The sequence below is a fragment of the Monodelphis domestica genome, chromosome 5 (assembly GCF_027887165.1).
Source record: "Monodelphis domestica isolate mMonDom1 chromosome 5, mMonDom1.pri, whole genome shotgun sequence".
In the NCBI taxonomy this organism is placed as follows: domain Eukaryota; kingdom Metazoa; phylum Chordata; class Mammalia; order Didelphimorphia; family Didelphidae; genus Monodelphis; species Monodelphis domestica.
Genome location: NC_077231.1, coordinates 31,613,564 through 31,626,833, shown reverse-complemented (window position 1 = coordinate 31,626,833; position 13,270 = coordinate 31,613,564). Strand labels below are relative to the sequence as shown.

At 36.0% G+C, this 13,270-nt stretch overlaps 1 protein-coding gene across 5 annotated transcripts in view; it reads left to right on the top strand.

The window, feature by feature from the left end:
* ESPL1 (extra spindle pole bodies like 1, separase) overlaps positions 1 to 13,270 on the top strand; it is a 48,996-nt gene that overhangs the window by 32,574 nt on the left and 3,152 nt on the right. For all 5 annotated transcript variants that reach the window (XM_056798122.1, XM_056798125.1, XM_056798123.1 and 2 more), the window contains exons 25-27: positions 12,375 to 12,530; positions 12,672 to 12,842; positions 12,941 to 13,045. In XM_056798122.1, the coding sequence (XP_056654100.1) occupies positions 12,375 to 12,530; positions 12,672 to 12,842; positions 12,941 to 13,045 (432 nt within the window). The remainder of the gene's footprint in view (positions 1 to 12,374; positions 12,531 to 12,671; positions 12,843 to 12,940; positions 13,046 to 13,270) is intronic.

The window sequence follows — 13,270 nt, the reverse complement described above, 5'->3', positions numbered from 1 at the left end:
TACTGATAATGGTTTTATCAGTTGGTTTTCCCCATGCAGTAATAAAACCTTGTTGTTTCCAGATCTGTCCTGTAGCATGACATATAGGAAGTGCATAACAAGAGTCTGCATAAATATTTGCACTTTTACCATCAGCTAGAAGATATGCTTGCTTCAAAGTGACCAACTCTGCCCCTTGGGCACTAAGTTTACTAGGTAATGATTCATACCACAGTGTCTCAAATTCTGTGACAACTGCAGCACCTGTACATCTAATTCCATTACACAAATATGAAGAACCATCAGTGAATAACACCAAGTCTGGATTTTCAATTGGAGTGTCTTTTAAATTCATCCGGGGGGCAGCTGGGTGGCTCAGTGGATTGAGAGCCAGGCCTAGAGATGGGAGGTCCTAGATTCAAATCTGGCCTCAGACACTTCCCAGCTGTGTGACCTGGGCAAGTCACTTGACCCCCATTCCCTAGCCCTTACTACTCTTCTGCCTTGGAGCCAATATACAGTATTGACTCCAAGAAGGAAGGTAAGGGTTTAAAAAAAAAAATTCATCCTAGGTATATCCACTAGATCTACTACATCTCCACGCTCATGTAATGGTTCACCGTTCTTTGGCAAATCAGGAAGAAGTGTAGCTGGATTTAATATATTATACCTCCTCAACTGGATGTTTTCACTACCTAGGAGTATAATTTCACACTTAGATATTCGTTGGTCTGAATATGCTTGAGTACAAAATTTCCTCATTAGTGTTTCTATTTGATGTGAACAATATAAAGTCAATGGACATCCGAAAACTAAATCTGCTGACTTCTGGACTAACACAGCTGCAGCTGCCACACCCCTTAGACAAGGAACTATACCAGCAGCTATTAGATCAAGCTGACAACTATAATATCCAATTGGATGATAACTTTGTCCTAAAGTCTGTGTCAGTACACCAGAAGCAATACCTTTTGTTTCACTGACAGATAGTTGAAATGGTTTTGTATAGTCCAGGATACCCAGATCTGGGGCAGATAAAATGAATTCTTTAAGCTTATTTAAGGCTTGCAGATGTTCAGATTTTAGTTTCAGAGGTTCTGGTTCTATATTCCTGATTAAATCTGTTAAACATTTTGTTAATTGACTATACCCAGGTATCCATTGCCTACAGAAACCAGTTGTTCCAAGAACAGCTCTGAGTTGCTTTTTGGTCTTAGTAGCACTCTGTTTCTGGATGTCTGCTATTTTCTGTGTAATACTTCTGGAACCCTCTGATAACACAAATCCAGGATATTGTACTCTCGGCAAAACCCACTGTAATTTTGCCTTGGAGATTTTATGCCCATGTTTATATAATTCTATCAAAAGAGTCTTGCTATCTCTGAGACACACTTTAGCACTTGGGGATGCAAGGAGGATATTATCAACAAAATGCACTATTTTACTTTCCTTGAATGTTATGGTTTTTAGATCTCTATTTAAAATTTGTGAGAATTGGCTCGGTGAATTGTTGTACCCTTGGGGAAGATGAGTCCAAGTCCTCTAGTTTGTTTCCCATGTAAAAGCAAAGATCTTTTGAGAATCTTCATGAATCTGTATCGAGAAAAATGCTGAGCATAAATCTACCACGGTGAAATATCTTGCCTCACTTGGAATGGAAGAAATTATAGAAGCTGGGCTTGGTACAATAGGATGTGTCTTTATCACATGATCATTTACAGCTCTTAAATCCTGTATGAATTCTGTATACTATTTTGCCATTTTTATCAAGCTTTGGCTTTCTGATTGGAAGTATAGGTGTATTATATTCTGAGAAGCAAGGTATTATGATCCCTTGTTGGATTAGGGATTCAATGATTGATCTGATATCCTCTATTGCTTCTTTACTTAAGGGATATTGAGGCAATCAAAGAACTGGTCCTTCCTTATTCCTCACCCTTACAGGACTAGCTGATTTCAATAGACCTACATCTGTGGAAGACTTTGACCATAAATCTTCAGGGATATCCTCAGGTATAGGATAGATTGAATCCAAGTCATCCTCTGTACTGACTGAATCTAAGAACAGCAATGGAAAAGCTTTCAGAAATTCTTCTGGTAGATGTAATGAGATATCACCAGTATCAGTACATTGGATTGTTGCTCGTAATTTCCACAATAAATCCCTACCTAGAAGATTCATGGGGCAATCTGCCATACAAAGAAATGCATCCTCCACAGATAAAGGACCTAAAGTAATCATTTTAGGTTGTAATTTTGCTACTCTCTCTGGTTTACCAATAGCTCCTATTACTTCCATTATACCTACAGCTCTATAATTCTTAGAAAGACTTTGCAAAACTGATTTACTGACTCCAGTATCAACCAAAAGATCATATATCTGATCTCCTATTGTCACAGTTACATCTGGTTCTGTGCTGTTTGGAGGTTGAAATGTTTCTAATACTGGTGCTAGCACAATAATATCAGTAAAAAGCTCAGTCATTTCCTGTCCATCCTAGTTTACATCTGCTTGAACTACATGATATTCCCAAGATTTTGCATCTTTAACTCCATCATCAGCTTTTTCGTTATTCCCTTTTGTCCTTTTTGTCCCATCTTGGTAAAATTGTTCTCATTTACAATTTCATTTTCATTATCCAGTTTACATTCTTCACTATTTTCCCTTATTTTACATTCATTAGAATTTTCTACTAAATTTATATTACAATTTTCTTTTTCCTTACAATTATTAACACTAATTATATTATCATTTGATTCATTCAATTCATCTATATCTTCATTAATCTTATTACCAGTACACTCATTTTCATTACTCTCCATTCATTATCCCATGATTTAATTATAGAATTACATTGGGGAAACCTTCATAAGGAACAAGCTCCCTTGCTCTGATCACCCTTAACCACCTGACTATATTTAGGCCTTGCTCCAGACTTAACCCAGTCCTGCATTCTGTTGAGGTCTGGTGCTTGGGCTCCTTGGCAACAGGCTTTTTGACACACATTCCCATTATTTCTCCTTGCATAATTATTATTCCAACCATTGTTATTGTTATTATAATAATTATTGTTGTTATTCCAATTTTTCCTATTATATCCTCCATATCTGTTAATTTGTCTTTGAAACTAGCCTCTAAATGGGCATTCTTTCACAAAATGGCCACCCCTGTTACAGAGGAAACAATGTTGTGGACCTGATCTCCTATCCCTTGACTTATAGTAATTATTATTAGGCTTTATTGATCTCAATGCAGCCACTACCTTAACCTCTTTTATTTCACTTTCTTTAGCTTTAAGTTTTGCTTCCCTGAGCTTTCTTTTAAGATCTTCCATTTGTGCATCTCTATCTTCATATCTTTCATCATTATCTGTGGTCAGATATGTTGCCTTTCATCTAATGTCTTCCAGCTTCATTTCCTCCCAATCCCAAATTATTTTTAAAGAATAGTTTAATTTTTGGTATGATTTTTTTACAAAGACCCTTTTTATATGGAAAATTGCCCCCTCTTCAGGTACATCCATATATTAAGATATGTCTCAGCAGCCTCTGTGATTCAAACTAAAAATGAAGTTGGTGTTTCTGTGGGCTTTGCTTTATTCCTTCAAATTTTGACCAAGCATTTGGTCTTTTGGTATAGAGACCCATGACTTCCAAAATTGCTTGCCTACATTCCTTCATAATATCATATTGAGCTCTCTCATTCATGTCCATGTCGTATCTTTCTGACCAGGGTACTAATAGATGGTCTGATCTTGTCTCCTCAATAAATTTATTACATTTCCTTTATATTAATAGTTCATTAATAGTGCAAAATCATTATAATTGGGGTCAAATATGTCTATAGCACTTTCCATCTCTTTGATCACACAATTGGGTTTATTTACGAAGCCTGGGATTCTTTTCTTTATGGACTCCAAGTCCTCTGGGGTGAATGTTTCATTCTTTGAGACTACAGGAAGATCTCTTAGAGGACATAGAGTAACCATCTCTCTAGTCTCTTCTTGTTGTAACCTGTTTAGATTTTACTCTGTACCAGTCTTTACATTTTCCCTACACCTATTTGTGTTTAGAAGCTTATCTTTTATATAGAGTTCTAATTGATCAAGTTATTTTTTCATATATTTCACCATTAGTTTGAGCTCTGAATCCTTTCTAACCACATCATAAGTGCTTTAAACCATTTACCAATGAGAAAAAATGCCAGTCTATATTTATATGTGGCATATAGAGAGATACAAAATAGGGGGACATGAGAGAGGACAGTTTTCATTGTGATATCCATAAAAAGTTTCATCCATCTATAGTCCAATTCTACATAACAAACATTAGGGAACAACACAAACACAATGTATGGGATATGCAAAATGCATTCCCACAATACCATCAAAACATCAGTTACCATGTCTCCAGACATGTTTACATTTAAGGATAATACAGGTGAATAAGAGTTATTATAATCCACTGTTGTAAGTTAAAATTAAATCTCAATAATAAAAATATTATATTTCAATTATACACTGAATAATTTTTACAAACAATTACTAAAAGGGAAAAACTTGAAAAAAAATTTTTTCTAATATGGCTGCCTAAAGCATATGGCAAAAAGGTATTTAATTATTAAATGTCACTACCCTTTAACTGGAGTCTTAGAATTCTGCTGGTCCCCACCCTTGGAATGTACCACTCTCAGAGTGGGGATGGAATATTCCAAACTTGTATAACTGACTTCCCTATAGAAACTGTTTTTCCTATAAATAAAATTTAATTTTCTAAAATTTGTTAAACCTAGCTGACTCTGCCAAACTGTTATAGGTAAATATAATTTGGATAGGGGGAAGGAAAGTAACAGAGAGGGATAAACATATAAATATAGAATTTATTAACAGATAAGGATAAGGTTTTGGGAATGAGGGGAAAAGGTTAGCATCTGACAATTAATCCCACTATTAAACCCACTAACTAAAATACTCTAATCTAAATACCTACATTTCCTAAGGTTAAGACCAACAGGGAACCAGATTTATCACACACAGAGAGTCCTTGGTAGTTCAGGTACAGGGATCCAGTTGAGTTCTCAATTGTACCAGGGAAAACAGGGTTTCTCCAAGTTTCACTTTGTCCACCAGAGTGTATGGATATGTCCTCTCAACCTTGTATGGTGGAATTAAAAGAGGCTGCTTGCTAGCTGTCCAGGGGAGTCCAGGAGAGATGAGATCTTCACCTTCCAGGTTTCACCTTCAGGACCTGTGTGCCTGTTGGGGAACTGTCTCTTCAACAGTTTAGAATCCTGACAACCCTGGAAGAATTCTGAGCCTCATGCCCTGTCAATCATTTCTTGCATGAATTTTCTTTTCCTTTGCTACATAGCTCAGCCTATCCATGAGCAATTAATGTTTTTCCAATGGTTTAGATCTAACTGTGTGAAAAGTGTTTTGTGGTTGTGTACAAATAACTCCTGCATTTGTTTTGGCAAATACATTCACAGATATTTTATATTGTCTAGAGTGATTCTAAATGGAATTTCTCTCTTTAACTCTCTTTAACTCTTGCTGCTGGACTTTTTTGGAAATATGTAGAAATACTGATGTTTTATATGGATTTTTTTTGTATCCTGCAATTTTTCTAAAGTTGTTAATTGTATCAATTAGATTTTAGTTAATTCTGTAGGCTCCTCTAAGTGTACCATCATATCATTGCAAAGAATTATAATTTAGTTTCCTCTTTGCCTGCTTTTAACTCCTTCAATTACTATTTCTTCTCTAATTGCTAAAGCTAGGATTTCTAGTACGATATTAATTAATAGTGGTGATAATGGGCATCCTTACTTCACTACTGATCTTTTTGGGAAGGCTTCTAACTTATCCCCATTACAGATTACACTTGCTTATATTTAGATAAATACTACTTATTTTAAGGAATTTATATTTCTTTTATTCCTATGCTTTCTAGTGTTTTTAATAAGAATGACTGTTGCATTTTGTAGAAGCCTTTTTTTGCATCTGTGGAGGTAGTTGTGTGATTTCTGCTAGTTTGGTTATTGATATAGTCAGTATGCTGATCGTTTTCCTAATATTAAATCACCCTTATATTCTTGGTATAAATCCCACCTGGTCATAGTGAATAATTGTTGGGATATATTGCTGTAGTCTCTTTGCTAGTATTTTATTTATAATTTTGGCATCAATATTCATTAAAGAAATTGTTCTGTAATTTTCTTTCTCTGTTTTTGGTCTTCATTGGCTTAGGTATCAGCACCATATTGTCATAAAAAGAATTTGGTAGGATTCCTTCTATGCATATTTTGCCAAATACTTTATATTGTATTGGGATTTATTGTTCTTTAAATGTTTGATAGAATTCATTTGTGAATCCATATGACTGCACATTTTTTCTTAGGGAATTCATTGATGGCTTGTTCCATTTCTTTTTCTGAGATGGGATAGTGTTCCATTTCCTCTTTTGTTAATCTGGGAAAATTACGTTTTTAAAGATATTCATCCATTTCACCTAGATTATAAGATTTGTTGTCATATAATTTAGCAAAATAATTCTTAATGATTGCTGTAATTCCCTCTTCATTGGAGGTGAATTTAATACTGGTAATTTGATTCTCTTTACTTTTTGAAATCAAATTAACCAATGCTCTATTTGATTTTTTTTTTTAATAAAACCAACTCCTAGTCTTATTTATTAGTGTGATGGTTCTCTTACTTTTAATTTTATTAATTTCTCCTTTGATTTTTTAGGGTTTCCAATTTAATCTTTGAGGATTTTTAATGTGTTCTTTTTCTAGTATTTTTACTTGTATGCCAAATTCATTGATCAGCTTTTTCTTTATTTTATTGATATAAGCATTCAGAGATATAAAATTTCCCCCTAATTACTGCTTTGGCTATATCATATATTTGGTACTTGTCTTCTCATTGTCATTCTCTAATGAAATAATTGATTGTTTCTATAAATTGTTTTTTGACTCACCCCTTTTGAAGAAATAGATTGTTTTTCAATTTTTAATTTGGCTTTCCATGAACACTTGTTGATTATAATTTTTATTGCATTATTATCTGGAAAAGTTGCATTTCTTATTTCAGATTTTCTGCATTTGGTTGTAAAGTTTTTATGCCCTAGTACATGATCAGTTTTGGTAAATGTATCATGTGTTGCTGAAAAGACATTCCTTTTTATCCCCATTCAATTTTCTCTAGAGGTCTATTAAATTTAAATTATAAATTTTATTTATTATTAAATTCTAAATACTCTAAAATTTCATTCACTTCTTGTTTATTTTTTGGTTAGATTTATCTAGTTCTGAAGAGGGGAGATGATTAAGTTTCCCCACTAGTATAGTTTTACTATTACCTCCTTAAGCTCCTTTAGTTTCTCCTTTAAAAATCTATAGGCTATACTATTTGGTACATATATGTTAAGTACTGATATTATTTCATTGTCTATGCTACCTTTTATCAAGATGTAATTACCCTCCTTATCTCTTTTAATCAGATCTCTTTTTTTGCTTTAACTTTGTCTTGGATCATGATTGCTGCTCCAGCTTTTTTAAAATCTCAATTGAAGTCCAATAGATTCTGCTCCACCCTCTTACCTTTACTGTCCCTCTATACAAGTGTTTTCCTTTGAATCACTCCTCCCACCACCACCTTTCTTATTCCCCTCTTTCTTCTCTATGGGATAGGATAGAATTATTTTTTTATAATTTGAATTAATTCATTTAGTCAATTTGGAACATTATTCCTTGGTTATAATAATTACATTATTTCCCTCCCTCCTCTCCACCCACCATTCTTGCAGCCAACTCTCAATTTCATTGGGTATTACTTGTGTCCTTGATCAGAACCTATTTCCATGTTGTTGGTGTTTGCATTAGGATGTTCATTTAGAGTCTACATCCCAGCCATATCCCCTCAACCATTCCTCTGAATGTGGATAGTGTTTTTTCTTATAGATTTTTCCAAGTTGTTCAGGATCAATGCATTACCACTAATGGAGAAGTCCATTACATTCAATTGTACCACAGTGCATCAGTCTCTGTGTACAATGTTCTCCTGGTTCTGCTTCTTTCACTCTGTATCAATTCCTGGAGGTTGTTCCAGTTCCCATGGAATTCCTCCACTTTATTATTCCTTTGAGCACAATAGTATTCCATCACCAACATATACCACAATTTGTTCACCCATTCCCCAATTGAAGGGCATCCCCTCATTTTCCAATTTTTTGCCACCACAAAGAGCCCAGCTATGAATATTTTTGTACGTGTCTTTTTCCTTATTATCTCTTTAGGGTACATACCCAGCAGTGCTATGGCTGGATCAAAGGGCAGACAGTCTTTGAGCGCCCTTTGGGCATAGTTCCAAATTGCCCTCCAGAATGGTTGGATCAATGCACAACTCCACCAGCAATGCATTAATGTCCCAACTTTGTCACATCCCCTCCAGCATTCATTGCTTTCCGTTGCTGTCATGTTAGCCAGTCTGCTAGGTGTGAGGTGATACCTTAGAGTTGTTTTGATTTGCATCTCTCTAATTATAAGAGATTTAAAACACTTTTTCTTGTGCTTATTAATAGTTTTGATTTCTTTGACTGAAAATTGCCTATTCATGTCCCTTGCCCATTTATCAATTGGAGAATGGCTTGATTTTTTGTACAGTTGGTTTAGTTCTTTATAAATTTGAGTAATTAGACCTTTGTCAGAGGTTTTTGTTATAAAGATTTGTTTCCCAAATTGTTGCTTCCCTTCTAATTTTGGATGCATTCATTTTGTTTGTACAAAAACTTTTTAATTTGATGTAATCAAAATTATTGATTTTACATTTTGTGATTTTTTTTTCCTAGCTCTTGCTTGGTTTTAAAGTCTTTCCTTTCCCAAAGATCTGACATGTATACTATTCTGTGTTCACCTAATTTGCTTATTATTTCCTTCTTTATATTCAGGTCATTCATCTATTCTTAGTTTATCTTGGTGTAGTGTGTGAGATGTTGTTCCAAACCTAATCTCTCCCATACTGTCTTCCAATTTTCCCAGCAGTTTTTATCAATTAGTGGGTTTTGGTCCCCAAAACTGGGATATTTGGGCTTATCATAGACTGTCTTGCTGAGGTCATTTACCCCAAGTCTATTCCACTGATCCTCCTTTCTGTCTCTTAGCCAGTACCAAATTGTTTTGATGACCACTGCTTTATAGTATAGTTTGAGATCTGGGACTGCAAGTCCTCCTTCCTTCGCACTTTTTTTCATGATTTCCCTGATATCCTTGATCTTTTGTTTTTCCAAATGAACTTTGATATGGTTTTTTCTAACTCAGTAAAAAAGTTTAATTAAGTTAATCTTATTGAGAACCTTAAATTTTCTCTTTCTTATTTACCTTTTTATGCTTCTCTTGAATTTTGTATTTGGACATCAGATATTGTTTAGGTCTGATATTTTCATTAGGAATCCTTGGAAATCTTCTATTTTATTAAATGATCATTTTTTTTTCCCAGAAAGAATATAGTCAGTTTTGATGGGTAGGTAATTCTTTTATTATTTTTTACAACTACCTTGCCTATCAAAATGCTATATTCCAAGCATTCCAATCCTTCAATGTAGAAGCTTCCAGATCCTGTGTATTCCTGACTAGGTCTCCATGATATTTGGATTGTTTCTTTCTGACTGCTTACAATATTTTCTCCTTGGCCTGGGAGCTCTTAAATTTAGCTATGATATTCCTGTCTTTTGGGGATTTATTGTAGGAGGTGATCTGTGGATTCTTTCAATTTCTATTTTATCCTCTTTGTCAAAGATATCAGGCAGTTTTCCTTGATAATTTCTCATAATATGATTTCTAGGTGTTTGGGGTTTGTTTTTTGGGTTTGTTTTTTTTTTTTTTATCATGACTTTCAGGTACTCCAATAATTTTTGATTGTTTCTCCTGAATCTGTTTTCCAGGTCAGTTCTTTTTTTTTTTAACATTATTTTATTTGGTCATTCCTGAGCATTATTCATTGGAGACAAAGATCATTTTCTCTACCCCCACCCTCCACCCCCATAGCCGACGCACGATTCCACTGGGTATCACAAGTTTTTTTATTCGAACCCATTTCCATGTTGTTGGTGTTTGCGCCAGAGTGTTCATTTAGAGTCTCTCCTCAGTCATATCCCCTCAACCCCTGTAGTCTAGCAGTTGGTTTTCCTCAGTGTTTTTACTTCCACAGTTTGTTCTCTGCTTGTGGATAGTGTTTTTTCTCCTAGATCCCTGTAGATTGTCAGGGTTTTTTTAATTGTGATATTTCATACTTCTATTTCTTCATTCTTTTTATTTTGTTTTATTGTTTCTTAATATTCTTCCATTACCTTTTGAACCTCCTTTTCTATTTAGCCTATTCTACTTTTCATGGAATGCCTTTCTTCATTGAATTATTTTCCCTCTTTTTCCACTTGATCAATTTTGCTTTTTAAGCTATTTTCTTTTTTGCATCACTTTCATTTTTCCCCATTTTTCTTGCACCTCTCTTTAATTGATTTTTAATTCCTTTTTAAGCTCTTCCAATGCCCGAGACCAATTTCCTTTTTTTTTTTTTAAGTTTTGCATGTCTCACTCTTTTCTTATGAGCCTTGCTTTTCGTGGTCTCCAAAGAAATTTTGTATGGTTTGGTGTTTCTTTTCTTGTTTGCTCATTTTCCTAGCCTTTTAAAAAAATCTAAAAGGTGGACTCCATTTTCTGGTTAGAGGCTAGACTCTCTTAAGCTTTAGTTTTTCCTTTCTGCTATCCTCAGCTCTACTTCTGGTTATTTGTAAATTTCAGCTTTTCTGAGGTGCTATGAAGGCCTCTGGGCTGGGAGCTCTGAAAGCTGCTGATTCAGTCTCCTTCTCTAGGGTCTGCTGTCGGCTTAGGCAGGGTCCTGGGGTCTCAAAGTTGGCTTGTATCCAGGTTTGAAACTTGGCACAGTAGGTCATGAGGTGGGACCTTCATTCCTCTGTGCTCAGTTTTATTTCTGGTTCCTTCTTATCCTGTAGAAATCAACCCTCTCTGCCTACCTTCCAAGTTGCCCACCACAGGAGATCTACTTCACTCTGGACCCTCATTAGATTTGTGCCGCCAATCATTTTGAGGTGCTATTTAAAATTTTTTTTGAGAGAATTCTCAGAGAAATTTGAGCTTCTGCTGCTGCTAATGCTATCTTCTCTCTGCCCTCCTTTGTAAGTTCGCCTTAGTTTTCTGTTTCTATTATTATAATTGCTGCGTATGGTGTATGTTGGTGATCCTGGTCTGTTTCTTTCACATTGCATCAGTTCATGCTTAACTTCTGTAAGGGAGAAAGGGCGTTAATTTTTAAAGGATTGGACTGCATTATTTAAGAGTGTGGTTGCCAGAAATGTAATTTATTCCAAAGAGATTTATTTACAATTTATTTGCAAAATCTAGAAAGAGTGAAATAAGAAAATCAGAGAAAGGATAAGGTAAGTCTCTCCTGAGGTTAGTTTTTTTTCCCAGAAAATCCAACAGTTAGGAGTCAGCTTTTACTCACCATGTGTCAGTTCAAAGGAAGAGATTTTAGAACAGCCTCACCAGGAACAGGGTCTTGGGTCCAGGCCTCCACTCCAAAGAATGAAGAATTGTCTCCAGTCTCCACTTCCAAAGAATGAAGAACTGCCAGTAGAACTCTCTTCAGGAAGTTGTCGTTCCTTTTAAAGACACTTACTCTTGCATCACTTCCTGTGCCTTCCCCTAATTCTACATCTACCAATCACAGCTGAAGCCCTGCTTTTGGACTGCCCAGGAGGCAGTCAGTCGATTCTGATTCGTCACCCACTATCACACACATGGGTCACAGACCTCCCACTTAATGATTAAGTGGGATGTTTACACTTTGGGTGATCAGATCTAAAAATAGGTAGGGGTTACAATTTTAATCTTCACACTTCCCATGTTTCTCTTTTCTTTCCACATTCATCATTTTTTATAGCACAGGGATATTCCATTCCTTTCATAAATTTACTTTGCCATTTCCCAATCGATAGAGACCTACTTTTTCAGTTGATAAATATTTTTGTATAAGAGGAGGCTTTTTTTTTTTTTGTCAAGGATTTCCTCTGAAGATCAGTGCCTATAATACCAGACTGCTTACATTTACCAACCACCCTTTATTCAACATTCTTATCACTTTTTTATTTTCCCTCAGGTTCTTTTAAATCTCTCCATGCAATTAAAAAATAATTTTTTCTAACTATTTTACTATTCTTATTCTTTCTTTCCATTTTATTTTTATTTATTATTATATATTATCATTATTTATGAATTCTATAATTAATGTCAGTGTTGGTCAAGTGTCAGAAAAACTTCTAGGGCTCTAGCTCTGTAGTATAATTTATTATCTTTTTTTCTCCCCTCCTCTATTTAGGTTCTTATCACTTCCCTGGAGAAACATGTGCTAGGTTGTTGGAAGGTGATGCTGGTGCCATCCACTGGAGATACAAGCCTGACCCAGGAGGCTTCCTGCCTAACGGACTCACTAAGGAAGTGTGGTTGGAAGTTTCCTGACTCAACCCTGCTACAAGTGAGATAAGGAGAAAGGATTGGGAGGGGGAAAGACAGGCAGGGAGGGAATCGGATCTCAGTCCTACATCCTTGCAAGTGTTACCCATTCAGAGACCCTCCTCATAGGTATGAAATGATGATAACTGGCTTTTCTCTTCAGGTGGTCCTGGATGCTGCCCATACCCTTTCCCCTCAGGACATTCAGGATTTAGCCCATGGTCTGTGCCAAGCCCAGGCAGAGAGAGCCCAGGAGCTGCTCCAAGAGGCTGTTGGACGTGTGCAAGGCCAGCCCAGGCAGAACAATGGGCACCTGGTGCTGGTGTTAGATAAGGTAAGGGCTTCAGTCTGTGAGGCTATCTTCCTACATGATGGTTCTGCCCTCCAGCAAGGTCTGGATTAGAATAGTAACTTCACTTTTCTTTTCCACAGAACCTGCAGAAGCTGCCATGGGAGAACATTCCCAGTCTCCGGGCCCAGCCTGTCACTCGGCTGCCTTCACTCCGATTCCTGCTCAGCTACTCACTGATCAGAGAGGTGGGGTTGGGAGCAGACCTAAAAAAGGAGGACCATGTGGTGGGGGCACCTGACAGAGGGCTGAAGGTTTTGGGGTGAGAGGAACAGGGTCAATGTAGGGAGGAGTTGAAGTATTCTCCCAAAGGTTTATCTTCCCCAGACATTTGCTTCTTTAATATTGTTAAACATTAATGGATAGCACTGGTAGGCCATGGAGCCTCTACTACTGACTCAAGCTGGTTTGCA